General features: G+C 37.1%; 1 protein-coding gene across 6 annotated transcripts in view; it reads left to right on the top strand.

Annotated features, from left to right (window-relative positions):
- MTMR2 (myotubularin related protein 2) overlaps positions 1 to 21,570 on the top strand; it is a 110,279-nt gene that overhangs the window by 55,395 nt on the left and 33,314 nt on the right. For 3 of the 6 annotated variants that reach the window (XM_027563887.1, XM_027563889.1, XM_027563888.1), the window contains 3 exons: positions 12,731 to 12,806; positions 19,358 to 19,452; positions 19,615 to 19,725. In XM_027563887.1, the coding sequence (XP_027419688.1) occupies positions 12,731 to 12,806; positions 19,358 to 19,452; positions 19,615 to 19,725 (282 nt within the window). Of the gene's footprint in view, positions 1 to 9,452; positions 9,653 to 12,730; positions 12,807 to 19,357; positions 19,453 to 19,614; positions 19,726 to 21,570 lie in introns of all 6 variants that reach the window. The other 3 variants (XM_027563893.1, XM_027563892.1, XM_027563890.1) reach the window with 2 other exon arrangements.

Genomic DNA, 21,570 nt, shown 5'->3' with positions numbered 1-21,570 from the left:
AATCCTCTACAAGCAGTGCATTAACCAGGCCAGTTCAGGTGGTGGTTTCTGTGTATTAGGTGAAATGAAAGTAATGAGATGTCTCCCTAGCTGTCTACATCTGTCTTGTTTGTGGTAGAAATTGTTACAAGCCGTCCTTTATTGGAAAGAACTGTTCTTTATCCTTAGTTTATATCCTTCTAACTTTCTGCTTTTAAAAGTCTCCTTTCTTTTATGAAATGATATTGCTAATAGATGGTAGTTGTTTGGGTTAGTGTTCTCAGTTATGAAAAAAAAATAGTTGCAGCCCTACATTATTCCCTCTCCAACCTGCACAGTTTTTTAAAATGTATATCTTGTATTAGTATGCTGCATTTGTTATAATTGATGAACCAATATTGACACATAATATTAATTAAAATCCATGGTTTACATGAGGGTTCACTCTTGGGTTGTATATTCTCTGGGTTTCAACAAATGTATAATGACATGTTTCTCCCGTTACTGTGTCAGGAAAAGTTGTTTCACTTCCCTGAGAGCACTCTTTACCCATCTCCCTGTCCCTCCCCCATCTCCCTGAACCTCTGGCTACCACTGATCTTCTCCCTGTCTCCATAGTTTTGCCTTTTCCAGAATGTCACATAGTTGCAATCATCCAGTACATAGCCAGATTGGCTTCTTAGCAATATGCCTTTATGATTCTTCCGTGTCTTTTCAGGGCTTGATAGCTCATCTCTTCTCATCACTAACTAATCTTCCTTTGAATTGATACACCACAGTTAGTTTATCCATTTACTTACTGGAGGACTTTTCAGTTGCTTCCAAGTTTTAACAGTTACAGAATACCTTGCATTTTAAGATTTAAACTTGAAAATTTTTCTTCATATGAGGTGTATTCATTCCTAGGGTTACTGTAACAGAATATGCAAACTGGGTGGCTTAAAACAATAGAATTTTTTTCTCTCACAGTTCTGGAGTATGTATAAGAAAGATATATATATATATATATATATATATATTTATTTATATATAGATCTTCATCTTTAGCTCTTAGAGCTCCTAAAACTTGTCTTATCACTTCTAAGTGATAAGAGCCAAAGAAGCATCTTTGGTTATAATACTTGGCTTTTTAGTCTCTGGTTCCAGAGTGATAAAAGTAAAGAGCATCTTTTGTTATTCATAATACACCCTCTTGGGTCACACCTGAGTTTATGTTAATGAATAACTCTTGGAAAGCCCCTAAGGATGGGGCCTGGTTATCATGGGAACCCACCCTTGATTACTTTTGGAACTTTCAGCCTCTTCCATCTCTGGGGAGGGGAAAGAGGCTGGAGGTTGAGTTGATCACTAATGGCCATAATTCAGTCGATCTAGTAATGAAGCCTCCATAAAGATACCCTGACTGAGGGATTTAGAGATCTTCCAGATTGGTGCACACTTTAAGGGTATGGAAATTTCAAGGTGTGGAAATCCCACACAGCCTTATACCACATACTGGTATCTAAGTGCTGTTCTTCATACAAATCTGGCAAATGTAGGTGAGATGTTTCCCTGAGTGTTGTGAGCCATTTTAGTAAATTACTGAACTGAAGAAGAGCTTGTGGGAAACTTTGATATATGAATGTTTGGCCAGAATTCAGATGACAGTCTAGGGTTTGAGATTGGTGCTTGAAGTGTAGGGGCCGTCTTGTGGGACTAAGCCCTTACAGGGTGTGACCTGCACTAACCACTGGTGACAGTGTAGTAACTGAGTTGTAGGATACCCAGGTGGTATCCGCCAGGAACTGGAGATTTCCTTGGTATGGAAAAACCTGCATATCTAGTGTCAGAAGGGTTGAGAGAAAGGATAGAAAAAAAAAATTTTTTTTTTTTTGACTGTTTAGGAGGCTTGTAATCTGAAATCAAGGTATTGGGAGGGTGGTTACTTCTGAGGGCTCAGAGGTTCTCAGAGCCCTCACAGTCTGTTCCATACCTCTTTTCTAGCTGCTGGGGAAGACCCATGATTCTTGGTATTCCTTGGCTTGTAGATCCATCACACTAATCTCTGCCTTCATCTTCACATGACGTTATCCGTGTGTCTCTGTATTTTCATAAGGATGGCGTCCTACATAGACGGCGGTCATACTGGATTAGGGGTCCACCCTGTCCGGTATATCCTCGTTGAACTAACTGCATCTGCACTGACCATATTTCCAAATGAGGCCATGTTCCTAGGTGCCATCAGTTAGTACCTCTCCCTATCTTTAAATAACCTGTAGCATGAAGTGATGCTTTCCAGCCTGCTCCTGTGTGCATACTCTCCCTTTTTTTTGTCATTGTTGAATCATTGATGATGATGTAATATTATCCAGCTCTTACTAATTGTGGTTTCAGCTGAAAACCAAATTTTCCTTGGCAGTGTTATAAAAAAGGGCTTCCTTGTGCTTGAATTTGGATGTGTTTTCAAATACATAACCAATAAGATACATCCCAGATGCTGGTGTGTGGCTCTACCCTGCTCAGATTGGTTTTTATGGTTCATTTGCGTACTTTGTGGTTTGTCAAGTATAAAAATAACAAGTGAAATTGATGTAAAATGATTTTTTTCTTAGAATTAGCCAATGAAGGAGATTTCTTCTTCTTCTTATTTAGTTTTAGTACATAAAGAAACTGTAGAAGCTAGTTTATAACTTCTACAGACTCATTTTCCCCTTTTAGGTGGTTATAATTTAGTGTTTTGCAGATTTCAGAAAGAATTCTTTTCCTGTTTTTCTGTTATCTTACATTCCATGTGAAAACTGACCCCTAAGCTTGCCAATTTCCAGATCATCATTATAGACAAGGTTTCTGAATTTCCTTTATGATAGTTTCCTAATCAGAGAGGAGAGAAAGGGAGGTTGGTTAGAGTCTCATGGAAAGTTACTGAGCACTCTGAAAATAGTTTGATAAAAAGGCCATGGAAGAAAATGGGGAAGAAACATGCTTGGACATAGGACAAAAGTGAATTCTGTTTTAGGAATAAAAAAAGTTATAAATTTCAATCTATGTGGGTTTTTTTGTTTGTTTGTTTGTTTCCACCAGCAAGATTTTAATGTGTTCAATAGACTTTCCTTGAAAAGGGTTACATATTGTATTAACTGCTATTAAAGAGCAGATTTGATATAATCTTTATTGATAGTGGAAGACAGAGGAACCTGATGTGCTACAGTCTGTGGGGTTGCAGAGTCAGACACAGTTTAGCCACTGAACAACAGCATCATCTGTTGATATAGCCAGAGCTCCTGAGTCAAGTCAGCGTCTAATGCAGCTGACTGTGAACAGATTGGCTAGCCAATTAGTGGTTCAGTAGGAGAACACATCTTATGTATTCCAGAGGGTGTCTCCTGAGGGGAATGTCTGTCTTCCTCTCATACCTGAGTGTTACATAACGTTCTCTCTGCTGAAGATATTGGCATGTGAGTGCTGACACACCTAATCAGTCTGGCTTTGCTGTCTTAGTTTCTCTACTCTCATTTGAGGAAGGTAGGACCCTTGTATTTTTGAATTCTTTGTTTTTACCTTAACTCCTTTTTCGTTTAATCTGTGTTGCCTTTTTCGTTACTGACATATCTGAAATGCAGTTCTCTTCAAGTAAAAATCATCATGTATGACAAAATAATTGTTTGCATTTGTTTTATAAACCTAGGGTCAAATTTGATCACTTCTTCCAACAGTTTATCTCTTATCCCTCTTTATTTCTCTTATCATGGACTAATTTAGAATTTTGGTGTTTCTCTCCTAGATTGTTATCTTCTCATCTTTATCATATCAGTTTTGTGCACCTCTTTGACCATGCCATTTACCTCTGTCAGAGACCTGCAATGGTTTTCCTTTAGATGACTGGTTAAGTTTAATATTCTTACTCTCCTCCCTCCATGTATTTTATTATAAAAATTTCCAAACACATTACTGAGTTATATGAATTCTCTGTGCTGCTAAGTCCCTTCAGTCGTGTCCAACTCTGTGCGACCCCATAGACGGCAGCCCACCAGGCTCTGCTGTCCCTGGGATTCTCCAGGCAAGAACACTGGAGTGGGTTGCCATTTCCTTCTCCAATGCATGAAAGTGAAAAGTGAAAGTGAAGTCGCTCAGTCGTGTCCGACTTAGCGACCCCATGGACTGCAGCCCACCAGGCTCCTCCATCCGTGGGATTTTCCAGGCAAGAGTACTGGAGTGGGGTGCCATTGCCTTCTCCGATGAATTCTCTGTATGTTGAATATTAACCTCTTACCAATTAATGTGATATGCAAATATTTTCTCATTTGGTAGGTTGTCTTTTATTTTGTTGATGGTTTCCCTTGTTGTGCAGAAGTCCTTAGTTTGATATAGTCCCACTTGTTTATTTTTTCTTTTGTTGCCTTTGTGTGTGTGTGTGTGTCAAATCCAAAAAAAATTGCAAAGACTGATGTCACTGATGTCAAGGAGCTTGTCCTCTACATTTTCTTCTGGGAATTTTTTGCTTTCAGGTCTTAAATTCAAGCCTTTAATTCCTTTTGGGTTGATTCTTGTGTTTGGTGTAAGATAAGAACTTCCTGATGTTCAAGGTGGTTTTAGAAAAGGCAGAGGAACCAGAGATCAAATTGCCAACATCCGCTGGATCATGGAAAAAGCAAGAGAGTTCCAGAAAAACATCTATTTCTGCTTTATTGACTATGCCAAAGCCTTTGACTGTGTGGATCACAATAAACTGTGGAAAATTCTGAAAGAGATGGGAATACCAGACCACCTGACCTGCCTCTTAAGAAATCTGTATGCAGATCAGGAAGCAACAGTTAGAACTGGACATGGAACAACAGACTGGTTCCAAATAGGAAAAGGAGTACGTCAAGCCTGTATATTGTCACCCTGTTTATTTAACTTATATGCAGAGTACATCATGAGAAACGCTGGACTGGAAGAAGCACAAGCTGGAATCAAGATTGCCGGGAGAAATAACAATAATCTCAGATATGCAGATGACACCACCCTTATGGCAGAAAGTGGAGAGGAACTCAAAAGCCTCTTGATGAAAGTGAAAGTGGAGAGTGAAAAAGTTGGCTTAAAGCTCAACATTCAGAAAACGAAGATCATGGCATCCGGTCCCATCACTTCATGGCAAATAAATGGGGAAATAGTGGAAACAGTGTCAGCCTTTATTTTTGGGGGCTCCAAAATCACTGCAGATGGTGACTGCAGCCATGAAATTAAAAGACACTTACTCCTTGGAAGGAAAGTTATGACCAACCTAGATAGCATATTCAAAAGCAGAGACATGACTGCCAGCAAAGGTCCGTCTAGTCAAGGCTATGGTTTTTCCTGTGGTCATGTATGGATGTGAGAGTTGGACTGTGAAGAAAACTGAGTGCTGAAGAATTGATGCTTTTAAACTGTGGTGTTGGAGAAGACTCTTGAGAGTCCCTTGGACTGCAAGGAGATCCAACCAGTCCATTCTGAAGGAGATCAGCCCTGGGATTTCTTTGGAAGGAATGATGCTAAAGCTGAAACTCCAGTACTTTGGCCACCTCATGCGAAGAGTTGACTCATTGGAAAAGACTCTGATGCTGGGAGGGATTGGGGGCAGGAGGAGAAGGGGATGAGAGGATGAGATGGCTGGATGGCATCACTGACTCGATGGACATGAGTCTGAGTAAACTCCAGGAGTTTTGATGGACAGGGAGGCCTGGCGTGCTGCGATTCATGGGGTCGCAGAGTCGGACACGACTGAGTGACTGAACTGAACTGAACTGAAGAGCCCAATTTCACTCTTTTGCATTTGACTATCCAGTTTTCTCAGCACTATTTATTAAAGAGACTGTCCTTCCTCGTTGTATATTCTTGGCAACTTTGTGGTAAATTAATTGACCATATATTAGTGGGTTTATTTGTGTGCTGTCTATCCCATTCTATTGATCCATGTATTTTTCTAATGACAATACCATACTGCTTTGATTACTATAGCTTTGTAATATAGTTTGAAACCAGGAAGTATGATGCCTCCACCTGTGTTCTTTCTCCAGATTTCTTTGGCTGTTCAAGATCTTTTGTGGTTTCATACAAAAGATCTATTTCTGTTGAAAAATGTCAGTGGAATTTTGATAGGGATTGTATTGAGCTTTTTATTTTAATGTCAAAATTTACCTCTTTTTATATTGTATATTCATGAAGAAATTATACTAGCTCTAGTTGTTTTTAATAGTCTTTTCCTTTAAACTATATAATATGTTTAAAATTAAGTGGTTAATGTACCCATCCTATTACAGAATTTGAGTTTTCTGAATCTCACTGTATATTTACCTTTATCAGTGAGTTGTACATTTTCATATGTTTTCATGTTACTATTAGTGTCTTTTTTTTTCATTTCAACTTGAACTCTTTTCAGCCTTTTTTTTTGTAAGTCACATCTAATAGTGATGGTTTTATATGACAGACCTAACTTATTCATCTGGGAAAGTTTTTATTTCTTCTTCATTTCTGAAGGATACCTTTGTTGGATAGAGTATTCTTAGCTGGTAGTTTCTTTCTCTGAATAAAAGAAATGTGGAATATCATTCATTCCACTCTCTTCACCTGTAAGGTTTCTTCTTGGAGATCTGCTGATGGCCTAATGGGGCTTCCTTTGTAGGTTACAGTCTGTCTTACTGGTATTAGGATTTTCTGTTTGTCTTTGGTTTTCTCAAGTTTCATTATAATGTGTCTTAGAGATAATGGGGGGAATCTGTTAGCTTCATGAACTTGGATGTGCAGCCTTCTCTCCAGGTTTGGGAAATTCTCAGCCACTATTTTTTTTTTTAAATGAGCTATATTACCCCTTTCCTTTCTGTTCTCCTTCTGGAACTCTAATGGTTCTGCTGTTTATTCTTGATGCTGTCCTATAGATCACGTGGACCCTTTTTATTCTTTTTCATTCTTTTTTCTTTGTTCTCCTCTGACAGAGTTATTTCAAAGTTCTGTCCTCTAACCATGGATTCCGTCTTCTGCCTGTTCTGTTCTGCTGTTGATGCTTTCTCTTACATTCCTCATTTCATTCATTGAATTCTTTAGCTCCAGAATCTGTGTTTAGTTCTTTTAATGATTTGTCTCTGTTTATTTCTCATTTTGATCATGTATTTTTTTTCAGGTTTTGTAACATTGTCTCTTTATTTTCTTGTAGTTCACTGAGTTTCCTCGAGATGGCTCTGTTGAATTCTTCATGGGATAAATCACGTTTCTCTGTGTCTTTGCCTTAAGTTGCTGGAGGATGATTATGATCTTTTGGAGTGTCAGGGTTCCCTTATTCTTCATGTCCCTTGTCGTTTTACACTGCTGTTTTGGCACTTGAAGTAACAGTTAACCTCCTCTAATCTTTACTAGCTGAGAGATACTTTTTGTTGGTCTGGTTTATGTTCTTGGGAAGGGTGATACTGGCAAAGGTCTTTCTACCCACTCTAATGTCCAAACTTGTATTTTTCTTGTTGTTCTTCTGATGGGAGTGCTGGAACTTCTTTAGAAACCTGAACTTCCATAAAGGCTTTCTCATATGTGGGTATCTGTCCAAGTCCGTGTTTTCCAGGTACTGCAGCTAAGAGGGGTTAGAGTCAGTTCACAGGCTCCTGCTGGCTCCACATCCTGTACAGGTTCTTTGTGCTTGTTACACGTTGCGCAGGTGGATGAGGCTCCTTCTAGGTCCTCAGCGTATGGTGCTGGGTTCCATAGCTCCCATGAGGCACTTTTGTTCATTGTTAGATGCCAAATTTTAGAGGTTAAAGGGCAACAAAAACAAGAGACGTCTTATGCTACCATGATGCTAACCCTCTTGCTGCTTTCTTTAGAACGGTAAGTTGCTTGCTATTGTGTAGCTAAGTCTTGGAGTTTAATAGTTTGAGAGTTAAATATATGGTTCCCATTATGACATCCTATCTCAAATATTAATCCTTGTGTATTTTATAGCAGAGGAATAAAGCACCATGTGAATAAGCCATTGTGACAAGAGACAGTGCAAATTTATGTTGATGCTTCTGTTAAGTGAATAAGTGTTTCTTACATTTTAATAGCACCTTGTAAGTCCCTTTATGATACAGTGATCTCGTTTCATATTCACAAACTTGTAAGGTGGATATTAATATTACCTTAATAATATAAATGGTGAAACTAAGACTCAGAGTTGTATGGTGGCAGTAAATGTTTTTTGGTTTTCTTTTTTTGTGTGTGTGTTTTTTTGATGGCAGGGTAGTTAGGATGTAAAACTTGTCTTTGCTGGATACCAGAAATTTATTATATATATTTTAAATTTCATTCCCCATTTTCAGCTTAATTACTGCCTCAAGTAATTTCTTTGTCTTTTTTTCAAAAGCAGGACACATGCGCTATGTTTTTGTTGACTTGGCATATCTGAGAATGACTTCTGTATTAGAGTGATCACAGACTTTTCCTTTAAGAATCCAATAACATTTTCTTATTGTTTTCTGGGATAGTTTTACAAAGAAACCTGAAGATAGCTGGGTTTTGCTTTTGTATGTAAATTCTCTTTTAAAAAAATTTTGTCTTTGTAGCCATAGTTTGTCTTTACATTGCAGTTCAAAAAGTTTTGCTAAGATGCACCCATATATGTCTCTGTTCATTGATTTTTTAAAATTTGGAATACAGTAAACTAGTCTGATCAGCAAACATAGAATATCTTTATTCAATTTCAGAGACATGTTCTTCAGTTACATGCTGGATTATTACTTTTAACTAGTTTTAATTTTTTCCTTTAAGGAATAGAATTATTTTATTGGTTATCATCTTCCCTCATGGTATTTATGTCTGTTCTTCTCTACAAATTCTTAGAGGACTTTCCATGTTTGCCCTCTACATAAATGCTGCTTTCTGAATAATTCATTCAATTCTTTATTAATACCAGCACAGGTTTTATTTCTATTACATTAAAATTTTTTGTAAGCAGTTCCTTATTTTACCCATTTCTCTTCGTTTCTGTCTCTCCTTTCTGTTCCTGTTTCCTGGGGGTATGGCTCATTTACTTTTAGGTATGCAGATAGCTTACAGATTGTTTCTACTAATGCTTATAGAAATTATTTTCAGAAGACTGCTATTTTTTTTTTTTGAGCTTCAAGCTGATACTTCTTGTCAAATAGTCTTTTTTTCTAGGCTCCCCCTCCCCTTTTTTTCCTTTGGTTTTGTTACGGATAGATTTGTTCAGAGTCAGTGTTTGCCAGTAAACAAAGTGTCTGGATTGCCCATGGCCTGCCTTGTTCAGTTGTTTGAGTTTCTTTTTATGCCAGTATCTTGAGCTCTAAGTGAGTTGTTCCTGTAAAACCTCCAGTGTATACCTGGTATTAAAAAGTCTGTCATCTGGTGCAGATTCTCCAAACAGTGCTGTCCCTCTTGCTTCTCTTCATTGTCTTGCTCTCTGACGTTCTAGTCAGAGTATGAGAGAGACTACAGTTCTTGACGTGTACTACTGACATGCATTTCTCTGTGTCTTTTCTCACCTTGCAAAGCTTTACTTACGAAGATTATACCTCGTCACATACTCTGCCAGAACTGCCTTTGTCTCCACGCCTGTCTGCAGTGCACATATTTTCTGGGGATTGTAGCTTCCTACTGAATGCAGAAATATAGAAAGAGAGGAAATCATGGGGAACAACACTAACAACTACGAGAAGTAAACCTGTGCAGTAGAGAACTAGTGTCCAGCTTTGTAAGTGACATGAACGTTGTATTTCCAAATCAAGTGGTACAGATGGGCACAGAATAAAGTATCTTCCCTTTATATGATCTGTCACATGTGTTTGATTTTTTCAGTATACTGTGTTAGTTATTATTTGTATCTTTTGTTTTCATACTTAGTAGAAATTCTTACCAGATTCTGACAGTCTTGTTAGTCTAAATATTTTGCTATTATTATTGATGGAAAATACTTGTTAAGTATATTTTTGTGTCAACTCTGATATAAATACTTTGTGTATTAACTCATTTAATTTATAACAACCCTTTTGTGGAGTACTGTGATTATGACCATTTTATAGGTGGGGAAAATGAGGCATAAAGAAATTGAACACCTTGTCTAAGAGTACTTAGATAGCATGTAGCATAGTTAGAATTTGAAGCCAAGAAGTTTGTATATATTTTCATTGTGCAAGTTTTCATCCTGATTTTGTGTATCTTCATAGGTCCACCCTCTCTCCTTCCTTCCCTCCTTATCTCTCTTCCTTTTTGCTTACATTTCTTTTATGACTACATAAAAGATTATATCAGGAACTAGCAATGAGATACCATTAAAAATGTGACCTTTTTTTGAGTTCTAGAATGCAGAATATTAAAAAAGTATATATGTGTGTATATATTTTAGTTCTTTAGGTATTGCTTTATGAAATAAATTATTAAATTTTCAAAAGTGAATTTGTTCAGCTTGCACATGTATTAAACAGAAGTAATTTGTTCATTGTAGTTCTTCCTTTATTGACCTTGGTGAGTGTTGGGCTGTAGCAGTAATGTTTAACCCTTTTGTCTCAACCTCCCTAAGTGCACAACTTAAACTTGGGAATGACTTGATTATCAGTAAGAATTAGATTCATTGGATTAATGCTGCTTAATTCAGGCACCACAAGACTGATGGCTGTTGAGCACTGGAAATATGGCTGGTCTGGTTGAAATGTGCTAGAAGTATAAAACATACTCTGGATGTTGAAGGCTTAGTATGAATAAAAGAATATAAAGTATCTTTTGCTTAAAAATACTTACTATATCTTGAAGTGATTGTTTTTGAGTTGTTGGATTAAGTAAAATATATTATTAAAACCAATTTTGACTTTCTTTTTACCTTTTTACGGTTAAAGGATAGTTAAAAATGATGTGTGTACCTCGTACTTTATTTTTGTTGGGAATTCAAAAATGTGTGCACTATGGTGCCTCCCCCAGAGTCTTGGAGGGAGGAAAGCAGACAGCAGTTGGAGTGGTGGGTAAGTGCCAGAGAGGGGCTCGCGCCTGCAGACCTCTGACCTAGTTTCCATGGCCTGCGGAAGGTGGCCTTTCATGCAGTTGTAGTACCTTGTGTTTTCTTCCCTTTTACCTTCTTTTGAGGACTCTCAGTCTACTTTTTGGATGGAGTGAAATAAAAGGCAAATGCTATATAACAAAAAAAAATTGAGAATCTTTTTTATAGTTGTTTTGGTTCTCAGTCTAATGAAACAAATCAAGGTTGAAGTAGAAGGTCTGAGTCTGCTCATAGAGACCACTGCTTGCCCACCTTCTACGAAATTGACTTTGACAATCAAATGGCTAGTAGTGCCTCTTGCTCAGTATGGAACACAGATCGGTTTGAGATCTCTTGACTTCAAACATTAAGCGGTTGGATGTATGGAACTGTATAGTCCAAGAGAAATATTGGCTGACGATATAGATTGAAGTAAGGTAAGGTCATAGGTAAGGTATGAAATCAACAGGAAGTGAGTAAAATGAGAATTGGGACAAACCACTGAGGAATAAGTAAGGTTAAGAAAAGGGAATAGAAAGGTCATTGAAAAAGAGTGGCCAGAGAAGGAAGTGTTTAGCCAGGAGAGTGTGCTCTCAAGGAGCAGGTAAGTGCAGGTAGTATCAGATGTAGCTAGGAAATAGAAATAAAGACTGAGAAATATCCATTGTCTTTAATAATGACGAGGTTATTGGGGAAAAAGGGCTTCCCTGGTGGCTTAGACGGTAAAGCATCTGCCTGCAATGCGGGAGACCCGGGTTCGATCCCTGGGTCGGGAAGATCCCCTGGAGAAGGAAGTGGCAACCCACTGCAGTCCTCTTGCCTGGAAAATCCCATGGATGGAGGAGCCTGGTAGGCTACAGTCCATGTGGTCGCAAAGAGTCAGACATAACTGACCGACTTCACTTTCACTTTCTATTGGGGAGAAAGCAGGTTCCCTGCAAGAAGTTGGGTTAGGTGGCAAAGCCAGATTGTAGAAGGTTGAGGAACTGATGGAAGGTAAAGAACTGGGGACAGTGAAGGTTATTGTTTGGCAGTGAAAGAGGTGAAAGTTAAGGCTATTGAAAGGTTGTGGGATATACTTAGCATAGAACAGTTGCATGGGCGCATGCATGCATTTGTGTGTGTACATGTGCTCTGTGGGTTGTAAGTCCATTAGAAAACCATGATTCTGTATCTTTACATTCTTGGAATCCAGTGTAACACCCTTCATAAGGTAACTACTCAGTGAGTGTTGTTGATCTTTAATTTATTAAATATCTCTTTTTCAACAAGATTCTTTATCAACATCATTTCCAGATTCTTTAAACATTAAATCTACATAAAAGTTTGATTTTATGTAAGTCTTAATGCAGTAAGGCACTTGAATATGGCTGAAGGGAAAGAAAATGAGCTTTGTAGTCCACCAAAACTATTAATTCAAATCTAGGTTCTGACACTTTTTAGCTGTAGGATTTTTTACAAGATAATTGTTGCTTCTGGCCTCTTTTTCCTTATCTAGGAAATAAGGATAATGATACCTTCCCTTATAGGGCCATTGTAGGAGTCAGTAAAAAACGTAAAGTGTTCTATGCAGTACCTTCTACAAAGTAGGCACTTGGTAAATTTTTTGTAGAAAAATAGCAGCTTCATGTGTTATACATGCCAATATTACAGTCTTTATAATTTGATTTAAAGTAGTATATGTGATATAATGCTATTACTTTAAATAAGACCAAGCATACTCAGTTGAAATTTAAGTTAAAAATTAGCCTTTGAATAAAAAATTGTTTCTTTTCTTGCCCTCTCCTCTCTTTTCCAATCCAGGTCCTGAGGGAGTCTAACAAATTAGCAGAAATGGAAGAACCACCCTTGCTTCCAGGAGAAAATATTAAAGACATGGGTCTGTACTGGTATTTTTTGTCAGATTTCCTCCTCTGTGACTGTACAGACTATTCAGTGTTTCCAGTGTACAAAGAACAGGCTCACTTTGCAGACACCTCCTATTTGACAGACTCGTTCCTGACAGCCTTCCCAGCCTCCAGTGTGTTCTCGATCTAGACCTATTGACTGTGTTTGGATTTTGACTAATGGAAACATGCCATTGAGTTATATTTTGCTGCTTTTCTGGTTTGAAAGAAGGTGACTTATTTTAAAAACTGTTGTGGAATTCCATCACAGTAAATTTTATTATTTTGACTTACTGCAGTTAGATAGTGAGTTGAATAGATAAAAAATTGAATTGTCACTTTGTACAAGTAATTTTTCTTGAAACACATTCTCTTTTTACTTCTTTATTTTTCCTCCTCTGAATAAATTTGTCAATTTTTGGATAAATATATTTCATCTACATTGCAAAGTGAGTCCTTTGCATGTCAGTGCCTTTCTTTATCCAACCTAAGTAACTAAGTATTAACTTACTGTGTGGACTGGAAACTGGAAACACACTTTCAAGCTATTTTTTTGTCCTTATGCTTTTACTTTGTTACATTTGTGTGATAATATACAAAATACCCATGGCTTTTGTATTTTTAAGATATTTATTTATTTATCAAAGTATAGTTGACTTACAGTATTAGTTTTAGGTGTTCAGCATAGTAATTTGATATTTTTGAAGATTAAACAGCATGCATAGTTATTATAAAATATTGACTATATTCCTTGTGCTGCGTATTACATCCTTGTAAGTTGTTTATTTTGCAACTGGTAGTTTGTACTTCTTAATCCCCCATACCTGTTTTGCTCCTTTCCCCACCCCTCTACCCTCTAATAACCCCTACTTTGTTCTCTGTATTTGAGTCTGTTCTGTTTTGTTATATTTATTCCTTTGTTTTGTTTTTTGATTCTATGTATAAGTGGAAATATATGGTGTTTGTCTTCCTGTATGACATATTAAATATAATATCCTCCAGGTCTGTTCATATTCTCACAGATGGCAAGATTTCATTCCTTTTTAGGTGTTCATTAACAGAAGAATGGATAAAGAAGATGAAGTATATACAGAATAACCATATGATCCAGCAGTTCCACTCCTGGGTGTATATCTGGGGGAAAAAAGCCTTAATTAAGAAAGATACACACACCCCAGTATTCATAGCATTATTTACAGTTGCTAAGATATGGAAGTGAACTAAGTGTTCATCAGTAGATGAATAGATAAAGAAGATGTGGAGTGTTTGTGTGTATATATGGGAATGTTTGTGTGTGTGTGACATGGAATACAACTCAGCCATAAAAAAGGATGAAATTTTGCCATTTATAGCAACATGGATGAACTTAGAGGTCATTATGCTAGATGAAGTCAGTTAGAGACAAATACTGTATGATATCACTTATATGTGGGATCTAAAAAGTAGAGCAAACTAGTGAATATAACAACAAAAGAAGTAGACTCAAAAGTATAGAGAGCAAACCAGTGGTTACCAGTAGGGAGAGGGAAGGGGGAGGGGCGAAGTAGGGGCAGAAGATTAAGACATACATGCTATTGGGTATAAAATAAGCTACAAGGATGTATTGTACAACACAGGGGATATAACCATTATTTTATAATAACAATGAATGGAATACTACCTTTAAAAATTGTGAATCACCATGTTGTATACCTGTAACTTAACTGTACAGTACAGCAAGTACATGTCACTTAAAAAATGAAAAGGTTGTATGCTTGTATTCACAAAAGAACTCTAAAGAAATAGTGTAAGATGATTGAGAAAAAGATGTGGTATACACACATACATACGTACACAATGGAATATTATACACCTGCTAAAATACTCATAGCTTTTGAGAAATAAAGTAATGTGTAGGTGAATACAGTAAGTGATTTCTTAGTCACCTTTCATTTTATCGTCAATCATATTTTTAAAAAGAACTTGAAAGTGATAGTCGCTCAGTCGTGTCCGACTCTTTGCAACCCCGTGGACTGTAGCCCACAGGCTACTCTGTCCATGGGATTCTCCAGGCAAGAATACTGGAGTGGGTTGCCACTCCCTTCTCCAGGGGATCTTCCTGACGCGGGCATTGAACCCGCATCTCTTGCGCCTCCTGCAATACGAGCGGATTCTTTACCATCTGAGCCACTGGGGAAGTCTTAAGCCAAGTGTCATTTACTTGTGTAAAAATAAGCAGACCAAAGGGGACCTTACTCTGTGCTGTTGTTGCCTATGGCACGTTTAGCTCCTTCATGTTTAGCATTTCTCTCTCCTTAGTTTTAACTCTTGGTTGAATACTTGCCCATTCCTTTTTTCCCGCTACTCACTTCAGGTATCCTAAGTTCTCCTGAGCTACTTGTTCAGTAAGGTGTTATGTATTATTACTATATAATAATGATAATTACCATTACTGAGTGCTTACCATCTGATTTAATCATCCTCACGATGACCTTCTGAGGAAGATGCTGATCCCATTTTGCAGATGAAGAAACTAAGGCATAGGAAGACTGCCTGGCTAGTAAAGTTATATCTAGCACTGTGACAGTTTTTTTCCCTCTTCTAAGCCTAAAAGTGTATGCTATTTCCAGTATAATAAATTACCTTATAAAAGAGTTTCAAGTTATCACTCAGTCTCTTTTGTTATCTTCTTTTTTAGATAGCAACACTCCATTTAGGACTTCATCCTTGGCTTGTTTCCCTTTCCTCTCTTATTTGTTCTTTTTGGTTGATGCTATCTAATAAGTTAGTAGCTTTACCTACAATGTATTTACTGATGACTCCAGAATTTGTTGCTTCTAGTGTGAACCTCTGTCCTAATACAGATAAATGATGCCTGCATTTTAGATACTTGGCCATGGATATTCTATAGATATCCTTATACCCAACATATCCAAAACTGAAGTCATCACCTTTATTTCTAAATTTATTCCTTTTCTTCTTTCCATCAGTTAACATTAACACTGGTTGTCCATTCACTCCAGGCAGAAATCTGAGAGTCATCTTCAGCTGCTCTTTTTTTCTGAGCTCTGACATTCAATCAGTTACCAGATCCAGAAGAGTAATCTCCAAAAACTTATTGAGTGTTATCTTTTTCTCTCAGTTTTCATGAGCCCTTGGTATAGTATTTATGTTGAATTTCCTGTACCTATGAGAAACTTTTAGGAGTTTAGGAGAGAGATTAGGTTAGAAGTCATATTTTGGAATCATCAGAATATGGATATTAGTTGAAAATGAAAGTACGAAAATAACTCAGAGTGTATGGAGTAAAAACAGGGCCAAGAACATAGCTTTGGTAGGCATTTTATAATTATATGGTAGAAGTCCCAGGGAGGAGGAAATTAAAAAGGAATGAAGAGAATGTGATACAGTATAAATTAGAGCGATCCAGACTGTATACTTTGTCCAAATAATTGCTTTACTTTCCCACGTCTGTGTTTTAGGTTCTTCTCTTTACTGAATGCTGTATTAGCATCTCTGCCCATCTAAAGGGTACTAACCATTGGGGCACAGCTCACATGCCTGTGTTCCTTGAACCTTCTCTGATCCCATAGCTTAGTGGACTTTCCTTCTTTATATTGCTTAGAGGGTGTTTTTGTGCCTCTCTGCACAGATTGTGTGCTCTCGTACATTATATTTATGTGCATATACTTTTCACGCTTATAGATACGTATTCTCAAAGTCATTTTCGTCTACCCCGTAGAAACTTTTATGGATTCTTTGTGAGCTTAGGGAAAATTTGAGAAGATCAGTAAATCTAAGCTCTTTTGGCATCTGGCGGTATTAGTATTGCAAAATTTAGAGAAATACCTAATATATTAAATAAAATACTCTGATTCAAATCGTCAGATAGACTTGATTATTAAAAAAATTAAATGTAATATAAAGTATGAAAAGTGAAAGTGAAGTCACTCAGTCATGTCCGACTCTTTGCTACCCCATGGACTGTAGCCTACCTGGGTCCTCTGTCCATGGGATTTTCCAGGCAAGAGTACTGGAGTGGGCTGCCATTTCCTTCTCCAGGGGATCTTCCCAACCCAGAGATCGAACCTGGGTCTCCCACATTGCAGACAGATGCTTTACCGTCTGAGCCACCAGGGAAGCATGAGGCTAGAGTACCCTTGAGTATATTAATTCATATAGAAAATTAGTTCATATAAAAAATTCATTTACTTTAGACCAACTAACGTTCCTAGTTGGTTTAATGTAAATTTGCAGTTTAGACATTTTTTTAAAAGTCACAGTGGTGTTAGAGACATCAACAGAATGCTTTAACAGTCGCAGCAGTAATCGAAAGGTATTGGCCCAGGCACATCAGCAGTAGAGATGGCCCCAACTGCAGTATTTCACCCTTTAACACAGGAGACAGACTGTGTTACCTGAGTGGCTTAAAAGTGGCTTAAAAGTGACAAAATTGAGTTAGTCACTCAATTATGTCCAACTCTTGGTGGCCCCATGGACTGTAACCTGCAAAGATCTTCTGTCCATGAAATTTTCCAGGCAAGAATACTGGAGTGGATTGTCATTCTCTTTTTCAGGGGAAGGGAATCTTTCTAATGCAGGAGACCCAGGAAGTGAACCCAGGGTCTCCTGTGTTACAGGCAGATTCTTGACCATCCGAGCCACCAGGGAAACCGTTTGCATGATGCTGTGGAAGGAGGTTTGAGTTTGCAGTCGTGGAAACTGCACTCAAGTCCTAATCTTAGCAGTTACTGGTTCTGAAGCATTAGGTGATTCGTTTTACTTCTGTGAACCCTGGCGTTCTCATCTGAAAATTGTAGGTAGTTAGAGGTCTTAATGTTTAAAGGTGATTTTGAAGGTTAAGGCAGGTACTCAGGTGAAAAGTACTTTATAAATTCTGTCAGTGCTGGTTTTATTGTCATTTGCTCTGATAAGTTTCCTAGTCACAGTCTTTCTTCTAATTCATACAAGCCCTGCTAGGCATAAATTCTCTCTTCAGAGTGACCTAGTTGCTACCAGCCTGAGGAAAAAGATAAAAGGGACAGAGCAAAGCAGAGCCTAATGATGATAACAGTAACATAGCTATAAGCTCTTGTGTTTGGTAGAGTACTTTTAATTTTGGAAGCACGTTCATGTATATTATTTCATGGTTTTATAGTAAAGAGGAAGTTGTAGCAAAACTTTGGACTGGGACTAAGAGAGACATATCCTGTAGAGTACAGAATAATAAGATTGATTTTCTTGTGTGAGTGAAGAAAATTGGCTCTGGAAAGAATCCAGGAATGTTTTTAGTAACACTGAGTAAAGCTTTCCCAATTGAGGTAAAATTTCATAAGGGCAAGAAATTGTATGCAAGTCAAGTTTATGTATCTTTCTTTAATGATGGGTTTATTTAATTTTAATATCTTCCCTCTAAATGAAACATTGGAAATGCATTGGAAACAGTGATTAAAAAAATGTAGCTCATACTTGTACATTCCCAAGGGAGCCATTTTGAAGGTTAGAAATGTATGTTAGAAGATCAGTCTCATTTCAAATTCCATACTAAGCAGTCAGTCCTTCACAGTGAGGAATAGAAAGCAAACTCAGGAAGTTGCATGCCTTATTAAGCATATTTCATGTTCCTGAGTTTTCCCAGAAGCCCCTTGAAAGGTTCTTAGAAGTTTTTTGCTTCTAATTGTGCCTTAGTTTCTTGGAACAATGAAGATACTCGTTTATCTGCTGATTTGCTGCAATGATGACATAGCAGGGGTTTATGAATATTTTAAAATAGAAAAACCTTTGTATTGGACATATGAACACTACCATATTAAGTATTACTTTGAGCTAGTGGTAGTCAAGTTATCCTGCTTAATTAATGCATGTTCTAAAAAGAAATAATACTGTATAGATTCATCATTTAACATTTAATTAAACAATGTGATTATTTCTCTACAAAGTTTGACATCTGTTTCTTAATCAGGTACATAATACCCTCTTATTATGCTATTATATTTTTCTAAGAAATCATAGTTCATATACATTTTATTTTCTCTACAGTATTTTCCCCATAAATATAATCAGGTCAGAAGTTACTGGTATTATGTTTTAGGTATTGTGTGTTCAGAGGAATGTTGACAAACTAGACTACGGTCAGAAGAAAACCAGGAGACTGGGGAAGAAGATCTAGGAGCTGTGATTAGATGATGGGAGGATAGTGACTTGAGACGTTGATGGCTGTTCCCACCATTACCGCCCCTCCTCCACTCACTGCTCCAACTGCCATGCCTGTCTGTCCATCAGGGAGGGTGTCCGCCTTTGTTTCCCTGTGTCTGTCCAGAGTAAAGAATGTCCCTCTGTTTCTTTAGTCCTTCCCACTTATTCTGCTTTCCCTCCCCAGCTTGTAGTGCGTGGTTGGAAGCTTGGATTTAGTTCCCGAGGTCTCTTGGAATCACTGATCCTGTGATTTTCAAGCATAATTTAAACTGGTGGTCAGAATGCTATTAAATTTTACTTGTGAAAGATCAGAGTGTAGTTTTTAATAGTGTACAATAGAGAATAAATTGTGGGCTCTTTTTCTTTTCAGCCAAAGATGTAACTTATATATGTCCATTCACTGGTGCTGTACGAGGAACTCTGACTGTTACGAATTACAGGTTATATTTCAAAAGCATGGAACGGGTAAGACTTGCTGGATTAGATTTTTTTGTGTGTACATCTGTGTATTGTTTGTACATCTTTAATCATTTTTAGTTAAAACATTTCTAGTTAAATATTTTTCTCAGCTATAATTATACAGTATTAATTGCTCAGTTTTAATGTTTTTTTTTTCCCTTCTTTTAGGATCCCCCATTTGTTTTAGATGCTTCTCTTGGTGTTATAAGCAGAGTAGAAAAAATTGGTGGTGCTTCTAGTCGTGGTGAAAATTCTTATGGACTGGAAACTGTGTGCAAGGTAAATGTTGTAATATGTATGCATTTTTTTTTGGTTTGGAAAGCTTTCTATTAAATAGAGCCAGTGTTTAGAAATTGTTTTCCAAAATATCAAATGGATTTCATGCTAGAAGCGTCATTCTAGTAGAATAAAACAACATTTAGGAGTAATAAAAAGGTTGTGAATTTAATTTACAAATTAGAAACATAAGGCTCTGAGCAGTGAAGACTTGTAGTACTTTGTAGTGAAAGAACTCATTATGATATATTTACCTCTTTCCTATTTTTAGTTTTCATAATTTTTCTTCTTCTGAAACAGTAGTGGGGAAGACTTCGTTTGGTAGACCTTCTGTATTTTATTATCTAACTCATTCTATAAATGCATTGATACTTACTGCTTACAGTGAACAATGTCAGATTTGTGATCTCTGAAGAAGATTTAGCTTTGGGACCAGGGACCAGGCTTGATCACTCAAGAGCTTCTGTGTAGCAGAGTTTTATTAAAGTATAAAAAGGGACAGGGAAAGCTTCTGACATAGACATCAGAAGAGGGACAGAGAGTGCCCCCTTGCTAGTCTTAGGAAAGGGAGCTATATACCTTTTCAGTTGGCTGTTACAGTTGGCCAAAAATGTAAAAGCAAAAAAAAAAAAGCAACAGCACATTCATAACTTTAAAGATCCTTTCTTATGACAATCTTAGAAGTTTTATCAATCTAGTATTGAAACTAATGCCTTAGTAATTACTTGTATGCTTTTCCATTATCATTGGAAGGCCTTTAAGAGCATAATTAATAGCTGTCAACCAAGTGACAGGCACTTGATTGCTCTTCTGTGGTGTAGGAGTAAATACAGCTAGAATGGATATAAGAGGGCATGGAAGAGGGTGATGGGGAAATGTTGATCATTTTAAATATAACTTTTCCCATAGAGCAAGACCATTATCAGTAAACTCATAGGCCCTTTATCAGTTAAACTTGTAGGGCCCCTGCTACAGTACTTATGGAGAACTCTGTGTTTAACAGAATGATTATGAATATCTATTTGTTGTAAACATATTCACTAAGGAAAAACAAAAGCTTAGGTTCTCACACATTGGTTTAAGAAGGTGGCTTTCTAATTTTGGATCAGATTTGTAATAAAATATTCTACTTGTTCACGTTCTGTAGGTGCATTGTGGTTCCTGTGCTCATTTTTACAGGATGCAGTTTAATGAAGCTATTTTGAATTCTTTCTAGATGAAAACAAAATGAATAGTCTTGAAATTATTCTTAATCCCAATTTTTTTTTAGTGCTGCTAAGATCTCACTAAATTGGAATGTGAGTATCTACATTCAGTCTGAGTATAAAAACCTACTTGAAAACAAATAAGGAAAGGGAACTTTGGTTTTTATATCTGAGTATAGAGCCTGGATGATATCAACCAAACTATTCAGAATTTTTGCTAGTAGATGATTGAAGAACCTGGGACCTGGAATGGAGGAAGACCTTTAGGCAGAGTTTTGGTTTTATCAGTCTAGTAGCCAGAGACTTATGAATTAAAGATTCAATGGAAGTGAGTCCTGGGAAGGAATTATAAATAGGAAAATGATCACCAAGCTTAAATGGAATGAAGACTTTATGAAATATACAACAATAGCTAATCAGGTTTTTGGTAGGGAAATTCATAACAGAAAATGGCCTTTAACGGGGAAGGACATACTGTTGACAGTGTGTGTGAGTCATGTAATAGCGTGATTTCAGATATAACACCTCTAATCTCTGTGCCTACATCAGATGCTGCCTCCTTCAGTGGCCCAACTTGAATTCATTTTATTTTATTTTATTTTATTTTTTTCCAACTTGAATTCATAACCAGAGGGGAGTTTTC

The sequence above is a fragment of the Bos indicus x Bos taurus genome, chromosome 15 (genome assembly GCF_003369695.1).
Source record: "Bos indicus x Bos taurus breed Angus x Brahman F1 hybrid chromosome 15, Bos_hybrid_MaternalHap_v2.0, whole genome shotgun sequence".
In the NCBI taxonomy this organism is placed as follows: Eukaryota; Metazoa; Chordata; class Mammalia; order Artiodactyla; family Bovidae; genus Bos; species Bos indicus x Bos taurus.
This window is presented reverse-complemented; position numbering and strand designations above follow the sequence as displayed.